The 9,863-nt window shown below is 38.4% G+C and overlaps 1 protein-coding gene across 1 annotated transcript; it reads right to left on the bottom strand.

The window, feature by feature from the left end:
* LOC109838829 (omega-hydroxypalmitate O-feruloyl transferase-like) lies at positions 3,313–9,523 on the bottom strand. Its single transcript, XM_020407253.1, is given in 4 exon segments — positions 3,313–4,242; positions 5,891–5,981; positions 9,054–9,155; positions 9,158–9,523. Coding segments are annotated over 4 exon segments (1,359 nt in total). The 5' UTR covers positions 9,494–9,523; the 3' UTR covers positions 3,313–3,412.

The following is a 9,863-nucleotide window of genomic DNA, read 5'->3' as shown; positions in this document are numbered from 1 at the left end:
GGTTGGTTGGTGGTGATTTTAATGCTATTATCAATAATAAAGAGAAACTAGGAGGTGCACCGGTTTTTGATTCTGACACTATTGACTTCTAGAATTTCATCATCTCAAGCCAATTAATGCATCTCAGGCCAACATGTTGTTATTTTACTTGGTGCAATAAACAAGAGTCTGATACTAGAGTATGATCCTAATTAGATAGAGTTTTGGTTAATGAAGACTGGATTCATCATTATATATCTAGTCAAGTGGAATTCCTTGTGCCAAATTTGTTCTGATCACTCTCCTGCTCTTTTAACAATAGGAGAAGAAGATTTTGAGGGTAAAAAGTCATTTCAATTTTTCAATATGTGGGCTAAACATCCCGATTTTATTCCAACAGTTAAATCAGTATGGGAGCAAGACATCAGTGGTTACAATATGTATAAGTTTCACACGAAGCTCAAATACCTAAAGCATGTCCTAAAAGATTTGAATAAAAAGCACTTCATGAATATAAGTGAGCAAGTTTTAAGAGCAAAAGGGTAATTAGATGACATTCAAAAGCAACTGAATGCTGATCTTTTCAATTCAAGACTGATATCCAAGGAGAAGGAATGTATCACCAAATATGGCAGGCTGTTAAACTGTGAGATTTCTTTTTATTAACAAAAAGCTAACATCAATTAGGGTTTACATGGGGATAAATGCTCTCAGTTTTTTCACTCTATTATGAAAACCAAAAGACATCATAATAGAGTATTATCCCTATACACTAAGAATGGATCTAGGATTACTGACATGTCTGGGAGTATTGTTGAGTTCATTAATTATTACAAAAAGCTCTTGAGTACTGCTACTTCCATTACCAATCCTGATCCCGATGTGATCTCAAATGGCCCTATACTCTCTCCTAGTCAAAGTAACACTCTGAGTCTTCTTGTTACTAGGGAGAAGATCAAGCAGGCTGTTTTCTCAATGTTAGAGGGAAAAGCCCCTAGACCAGATGGTTATAATGCTGCTTTCTTCAAGTCAGCTTGGGATATCATTGGTGATGACCTCTATCTAGCTACTGAAGAATTTTTCAGTTCTGGAAAGCTTCTTGGTACGTTTAACTCTACAACCATTACTTTAATCCCTAAAATCCTCAACCCCAAAACTGCTTCTGATTTTCGGCCTATATCATGTTGTAATTTTGTTTATAAAGTTATAACAAAAATTATTGCTAGTAGAATTCAAAAAATTATAGGATACTTAATTAGCGGTGCACAGAGTGCCTTTATCAAAGGGAGGATTATTTTAAGCAATATCCTGTTAGCTCATGAGCTTATCAAACATTATGGTAGAAAGCATGTTTCACCAAGAGCTATCCTGAATGTTGATTTGCGAAAAGCATTTGACACCATCATCTGAGACTTCCTTAGATCCATGCTGGAAGGATTAAGTTTTCCTAGTAATATGAGAATGTGGATTGTGGAATGTATTTCCACCCCAAAATACTCCTTGTCTCTAAATGGTTCTTTGCATGGATATTTTCAAGGAGCAAGGGGTTTAAGACAATGTGATCCGCTTTCTCCTTATCTGTTTGTGATTGGGATGAAATATTTTTCAAGGAAACTAAATGAACTAAATAATGACAGCTTGTTTAAATTTCATCCAAAATGCTTAAGGCTGGGGATCACTCACTTGATCTTTGCTGATGACCTCCTTCTTTTTGCTAGAGCTGACATGAATTCTATAACAAGAATACATAGTTGTCTTCTTGAATTTAGTCGGGTATCAGGTTTGGAAGCTAATCCTGCAAAGTGCTCTGTATATATCAGTGGCATTGATGATAACTTGAAAACTCAAATATGCACATATCTGAACTTTTCAGAGGGGGTGCTACCAGTGCGTTACATGGGTTTGCCACTAATCTCAAAGAGATTATCATGTTTGGACTGCTCTTCTCTGATCAATAGGATTTCTGAGTAATTTCTCAACTGGCAAAAGAAGAGGTACTTGTCATATGCTGGGAGACTTCAACTGATCAAATCTGTTATATATTGGGAGTACAAATTTTTTGGACCAGTAACTATATACTGCCTATTAAGGTTCTGGAAAAAAATCGATAGCCTATGCTCAATTTTCCTCTAGAACCAGAAAATTCATCAGGTTTCTTGGGCCACCATTTGTTAGGAAAAGAAGCATAAAGGGTTGGGGTTTTTTCACCCAAGATTTGCAATAATGCAGCTGCAATTAAGCTTCTATGGATGATTCATCTTAAAAAAGATTTGCTTTGGATCAAGTGGGTTCATGGCAATTATCTATAATAGTCTGATATATGGCAGGTTCAAGCTAAGTTGAATGGCTCTTGGATGTGGAGATAACTTCTTAGAGTAAGATATGGTGAGAATTAAATTTGGCAGTACGGACAATCTAACTAATATCATGAACAACTGCTACAAAAGGGTAAAATTCAAATTTCCTCTATTTACAATGTGTTAAATGTTTCAGCATCCCGAGCTCCTTGGTCTGAAACAATTTGAGAGGGATTGAATTATCCTAAACAGTCATTTATACTATGGTTAGTCACTCATTCTAGGCTATTAACTCAGGACAGATTATGCTGAATGAGGATTCTTGACACAAATCAATGTGTCTTATGTTCTAATCATCAAATGGAAACCTGTCAGCATCTTTTCTTTGAATGTCAGTATTCAGCTCATGTTGGGAACAAAGTGATGAATTGGCTGAGCTATGTTTGGAGGTCTTGCAACTGGAATCTTATAATCAATTGGTATAGCTTCAACCTTAAGGGAGTTCGTTTATGAAAAAGCTTAAGAGAATAATGGATTTATCTGTCACAGTCTACTTGATATGGCAGGAAATGAATTTGAGAATATTTCAACGCAAAACTCGGGACCCCAAACTCCTCTTTCGTGCAATGAAAACTTCCATTTATTCCAAGGTCTTGAATAAAAGAATTCATTTACATTTGAAAGAGAAACTTGAGAATATGTAATATGTAATCTCTGTGATAGTGGGTTTCCAGGCATTGCACTGGAAGTTTTGACGTACTACATAACTTCATATTTGGTAAATGAATAAAATTTATTTCATTGATCAAAAAATAATAAATAGATGTGATTAAAGCTAGTGGCCCCTCTACTACTTTCTTTTAGAGGAGACGATTCAAATCCTTGTACCACATTATAATATATTAATCTAATCTTGTTTCCTAACATAATTATGTGCAAAGAAAATTGAGAACTGATTTCAATTTAAATGCTGAAGTAGTAACTATGATGATTTAAAAGGCAATTTTAAGTTGTCCTACAACTTGAAAGATACGCGTGAATATATAAATAAAAAGGATATTACTAGCTCACACAAATTATACACATACTTCTTATTGTATCTTATTTCATAGTATATATCATGATCAAATCTCAGACTACATTTCATCCAAAAGCTTATAAAACAATCTCTCAAATTTTTCCATGTCACCCTTCGGAAGTGAAATCAGCACATTCACCCCTTTATCTGCACCTTCTATGCGTGGGAAAAGCAACACAATATCTCTGCACGGATGCGTCACGGGACACGAATATATCGGCTTCCCCCATGGATACTCAACCTCCGCAAACCCTAATTTCCACCAAGAAGTCACAAACACATCGCCGTAAGGAAACCCTTTATACAACTCCCCCCAGTCGATTACTGATCGAATATATTCGTCGGTCATCCTAGTCGCTCCCTCTCTAACCATCCCGACAATTCGCGACAACGAGCTATTTGCGAGCTCGTAACAAGTCGCCCTAGCATACGCGCTTGACACTGCGTTCCCCGTGTAGGATACTGGGAGAGGAGGATCGAACCTCCTCCTGATATCTACAGCGTAAAGGACAGTTGATACTTTGTTAACGTCGTGAGCTTCGTTTGTCGCCAATGCTTTGCAGCGCCATAAATGCGCGATAACGACATTGAAGCTGGTTACCGCGCGGGGATCCAGTTCTTCGCCGCGATTCATTTTGGCCTTCTCTTTGAGGGTCGAAATGTTGTTGGTGTCGAGGTGAAAGAGCTTGAACTCTAGGGTCTCCTCAAGGGGGTCGAGCATTGTGGTATGAGGAGTGGGGAGCGTCTCTAGCTTGAGGAACTCGGGGTGCGAGAACGTGACACGCGGTGGAGATCGGGCGGCTAGGAGACGGCGGTCGTTCAAAGGGGGGAAGGGCAGGGGTCTGTTGAAGGCGAGGGCGGCGAGCCGCCGCATTTGAATGATGTTACCTGTAAAATTAATGAAATTATTTGTCAAATTATACTGTCGATCAAAAACTTTGACAATATATGGTAATGATTTTATTAGATTAAAGAAATTAGTTTTAAAGCTGTCATGGTGGAGATCAGTCTATTTTCCCCTTGTAATCTAGAGAAGTCCAAAATTAATTATCCCAATTGATAAAGGTTTAAAGATAATAATTACGTAGAAGAAATTAACGTAATTAGCTTATTAGTTCACCAATTAAAGAGTTAAATTGGCTAACTTGTTTATAAACTTTTTAATCCTTATAATCTTTTCTAGTGTTTTGGAAATAAGAATGAGCAATCTGTTATCCCTTCTTCCTTTCTATATGGCGGGGTTATCTCTCACCCAACAAATTAAGTAGAGAGGCTATCTCTTGAAGGGTTAAACACATTTCTACCTTGTTTAAAAATCCAATTTACATGCGTTCTACTAGTAAGTTTAGATTAGTTAAACTGCAGAACGAGTCAATATGTGGAAAATATTTTTTTTATAATGAAGCTATCGGAAATTAAACACAATACTGTAAGGGCGCGTTTGTTTGGGATGGAGGCTTGGTGAAAGCCTGACAAAAACCACTGTTTTTGTCAGGCTTTCAGCCAAAAACGCCTCTTAAAAAATATGTAAAAAATATTTTACAAACCAAATGGACCCTCTTAAAGAGGCGTTTTTGGCTAAAAGCCTGACAAAAACAGTGTTTTTGTCAGGCTTTCACCCGCCTCTTTTGCAAACCAAATGGACCCTAAGTTGAAACCTTTCAACGATCAGAGTCACCCATGGTGTTCAATATGTAAAAAATATTGAATTAGTACAAATAATATAAAAGAACTAGGAATCCTATCAGAACACCTCACCACGTGGGGTACTGTGATAGCTCAAGGGGGGCATTAAAATACCATCACTGTCTCTCGTCTCCTGAGTCACATGGCCCAGAACGCCCCGCACGGTGCAAGCGATTCCGCCTGCTGGGCGTTATGAGAGAATGCGTTTCACTATTTTTGCTAACATATCAGGCCACAGAGTTAATACCCTCAAATCCAATCTCTTTTACCTCGGTAAATCTCCCCATAAAGGTAAGACGCTAGCTGAGATCCTCAGTTGCTCTGTTGGCTCTCTCCCTTTTTCATACTTGGGCCTTCCTCTCAAAAGAGGATCACTCTCCAAAAAAGAGTGGCAACCTCTTCTAGAATCTTTTAAAAAGAAACTCTCGTTATGGAAGAACAAGTCCCTCTCTATCGGTGGAAGGCTAACTCTTCTCAATTCAGTTTTATCTTCTCTCCCCCTCTACTATATGTCCTTCTTCAAGTTGCCGAAATGGTTAATCAAGGCTATAGATAGAATCAGAAGAAATTTCCTTTGGAACGGTAGCCAATCTCAATCGAACATCAAATGCCTTATCAAATGGGGAAAAGTCTGTAAGTCCAAGGCTGAAGGAGGGCTTGGGGTTATAGACACTGAAAACTTCAACATAGCTCTCCTCTCTAAATGGTTATGGAGAATTTTTGACAGAAATTCTTTAATAAGCAAAGTGTTTTTCTCTGTCTACTCAAAAGATGATTCTAACCCTTTTGCTCATCCACCTAAGTGCTCGGCGTCAAGGTTCTGCAAAGATCTATCCTCCATCAAATCCACCTTCTTCAACCTGATTAAGTGGAACATCGGGGACGGCAAAGCTGGTAGTTTCTGGCATGATAAATGGATTGCGCAAAACTCCCTCTGTAGTCTATTTCCAAAAGCATATCATCTTGCTCTTTCTCAGAACTGCAGCATCAGATCTCAAGGCAGATTTCTAAACAACGTCTGGATTTGGCATCCTCTTATCAGAAGAGGAATTTCTCCATCAGAAAGGTTAGACAAGCATCACCTTCTTACCCTTCTAGCATCCTCCAACCTCAGTATCTCCCCAACTCCAGATAAGCTCTGGTGGCCACACAATCCATCGGGAACTTACTCAGTTAAGTCCCTCTATTCCTTCGTCAACTCTGGAGGTATTAAATCTAAATTTTTTAGTATGATCTGGAAAACTTCTATTCCTATCAAGGTCAAAGTTCTTTCCTGGATCATCTCAAACAAGAAGTTGAACACCAAGGCAAATTTGATCATTAAGGGCTGGACTGGGGACCCGAGGTGTTCTTTCCGTTTAACTGGTGTAGAAACTCATGTTCATCTTTTTATTGAATGCCCTTTTGCTCGCACTATCTGGTCCTCTATCTTACCCTCTCTCTCACCAAATAGTTGGCCTCAGTCTATGGAAGAGCTTTTTGAGTTCCATAAATCTCCCAATCTTTGCAAGGATATCAGAACTATTTGGAAGATACTGCTACCATGCACCTGTTGGTGGATCTGGTTTAGTAGAAACTCTCTAATTTTTAAGGATAGCCAATCTAATCCTGCTATCATTGCCTCTAATATTGGGAGATATACAATATTTTGGGCAGGTGCCGCTAGGGAGAGGTTGGCAAGGAGTCTCCGTAGAGCTGCCATCAACATTGGTCTACAGGAGCTAGCAAAGAATAACGCAGATGCTTCTGGGGATCACTTTTCCCCAAGTCCACCCATTGGTCTACAGGAGCTAGCAAAGAATAACGCAGATGCTTCTGGGGATCACTTTTCCCCAAGTCCACCAACTCAAGCTTCTCCATAAACTCTGTTAGATGGTTACTCCCTTTTGTATTGGAAAAACTGATGAGACTTTCTATCTTTTCCTTAATCTCTATGTGCTCTAGTGATGTTTATGTATCCCTTGTATGTAAGTATGTAATATGGGTCTGATAGCTGTAGAGTCGCTGAGGGTCTGCTTTACCCCTTGCGAGTCTACAACTAGCTGTGATGTACTTTGTTTTGGTTTGCAATAAGATTCTCAAATGAACAGGGTTTTCACCCTGTTTTTTCAGTCAAAAAAAAAAAATTATAAAAGACTTGGTACAACTTAAAATTTATGACGAAACACGTACGCATAAATTTGTTCTAATTATTTTTCCATATACAGAAGTCCGTATATAACATTTTTTAGCACGTGGGCCCAGTGGAAAACTTAAAAATCGTCGTCACGCGTAATTAATAATAAAAGAAAAGGAAATATATATGGTGTCGTGGAGTCGAGGAACAATCTATCTACTTTGTTTTTCTGCCGTGGACGCAATTATGTCCTCGTGCGCACAGCCTAATTCGATCCGTGCCCCAGCCAGGAGTAAATTCGAGCCTACTTTGTACCAATGCGCCTTGACGCTATTGCAAAAAGACAACAAGATATTTTTCCGTGGGTATATTTCACAAAGACCCCTTTTAAGGTTGGGCATTTCTCCAATTACTTCTCTTAACTTTCAAAATGTCGCAGAACCTCTTTTAAATTTTGTCAGAAATTTACGCTCCAAAGTAACGGTTGCCGGGATCTTTGAAACCCCCTCAAATGTGGGAGTTTCTGAGATATTTTGAAAAACATTAAACTATATAGGAGGGGTTTTCCTGGGAACCCCAAAACTTAATGGGGGGTTTTTGACGCTTTGAAAGTTATGGGAGTTATCTGAGAAATGCCTAAAGTTAAGAGGGATATCATCAAATTACCCTTTGCCCTGAACCTTTGTGAAGTACACCACCTAGTTGGGGTCACGCCTGAAGTACAACTTACATAAAGCCTACCTAGCTCCATGCTAACAGTAAATAATTTACTCTCCAAAAAACACTTTAGGATGCTAGAGTATAAGCTCGTAACAATTGATTACAGTGCACATAGCTCTAAGCATACAGCGTAGACTGAAGTTTTCTAATTTTATATTCTAATATGTTTTTGCAGGGAAATCTAGACGACAAATATATTTTGAGAGAATACATTAAGGGCCTGTTTGTTTCGCAAAAAAAGACCGAAATTGAAGGAAAGTGGGGGAAAAGAAAGTGAATTTTGATGTTTTCCTCCACTTTCAGAGGTTTGGTTCGTCAAAGCTATAACCGAAAGTGGGGATGAAAATGAGTTGTCACCATATTATTGGTTGATGTGAGTAGTTGTTGATGTTTTCCTTCACTTTCCTTGTTTAGGTTCTTTTCTTGTGTTTGGTTCATTCTTAAAAGTGGGGGAAAATAGATGAGATGAGATGAGTTGTCATTATATTATTGGATGATGTGACACATACTTAGGAAAATCAATTTCCTTGTTTTTTTTATGTAAAGTGATGGAAAGAAATTTTAATGAGATGTGATGAGTTGTCATCATATTATTGGATGATGTGAATAATTTTTAAAGATGATAGAAAATGAAGTAAAGTGAGGGAAAGTGAGTTAGATGAGTTGATTGATGTGACTCATTTCTTGTGTTTTGTTTATTTTTAAGATGAGTTGATTGATGTGACTCATTTCTTGTGTTTTGTTTATTTTTAAAAGTATGAAATGAGATGTGATGAGATGAGTTGTCAGTTTTGTTTATTTTTAAAAGTATGAAATGAGATGTGATGAGATGAGTTGTCACAATATTATTGGAGGAAAGTGGAGAAAGTAAAGAAAAGTGGGTTTTGGAAAGTGGGGGAAAGTGAAAAAATGAAGGAAAGTGGGTTTTGGATTCTGGGGGAAACGAAACAAACAGCCCCTAACTAGGAAATTATCTGCAAAATATAAATGAAAATAACTTGAATTACTATATATAATGATATTCCATTTTCAAATCCCTATTAAAACATTTTTGATGATATTTCAACCTAGATGGCATTTCAACCTAGCTAGAACGCTCTGATACCAACTTAAATTTCATTTTAATTAAACCGTAGCGAAACTTTGGAATTGCAGTGAGTGTTTAGTGTGGGTTTACCTGAAAAGCACAGAGCAGCCGGTCCTCCAGTCCACGACCACTGGCGGCCTCCGTCATAGTCACCAGCTGTCGAAACGCCGGGTTTGGGTACTCGAGATCACCCCCAACTCAGCCAATTCGAGCTCACACTTAGCCACAACAAACGTAACTCCGGCTGCATTGCAGTCAATCTCCAACCTCCCCTTACTCTCATCCAGCCTCAGCCTTCCCGCAAGAAAATCGTACGGCACGAGCACTCTCTCCACCGCCGATCGCAATGTAGCGATGACCGACTCGATCGGATGTTCAGCATTGGCATTGAAGAAATGAACAGTCTCAACACTAAAGTTTAAGACTTGGTCTATGTTTGACAGGAACATGTACCTCCTCTCAGTAGGCTCGGAGGGACGGAGGGTTGCGGTGCTTAGTCTAGTAACGTTAAGGTCCTGAGAGCGTCTCATTTTGATTTTTATTTTTTGGTTGATTTTTTTTGTGTAATTTGATCTTGAGGGAAGTGGGGTTATTTATAGTAGAGCGTTAAGAGGTCAGTAGATAGAATTTAAATGGCAGTTGGTAGACTTCACACAAAAGAGTTAATAGGGTAGATGAAAGTAATAAAGGGCAAGTGACAACAATCACATGTATGAAGGGGGTGGAATTCTTGTGGGTTGATGAGTGTGGTGTTGGTTGTTGGATATGGGTCCGGACATTAAATCTGGGGTATTATAGGGTAGTACCATGTTATATATTATCACTTTTGACAAGAAAAATACTAAATAAGTACACTACAGAAGTTAGTCATAAGAAAAGTGGAGTATGTTAGTATGTAGT

This window comes from Asparagus officinalis, chromosome 4 (genome assembly GCF_001876935.1).
Source record: "Asparagus officinalis chromosome 4, Aspof.V1, whole genome shotgun sequence".
NCBI classification, from domain to species: domain Eukaryota; kingdom Viridiplantae; phylum Streptophyta; class Magnoliopsida; order Asparagales; family Asparagaceae; genus Asparagus; species Asparagus officinalis.
Note: the sequence above shows the minus strand (reverse complement) of the source record. Positions and strands in the feature narration are given on the sequence as shown.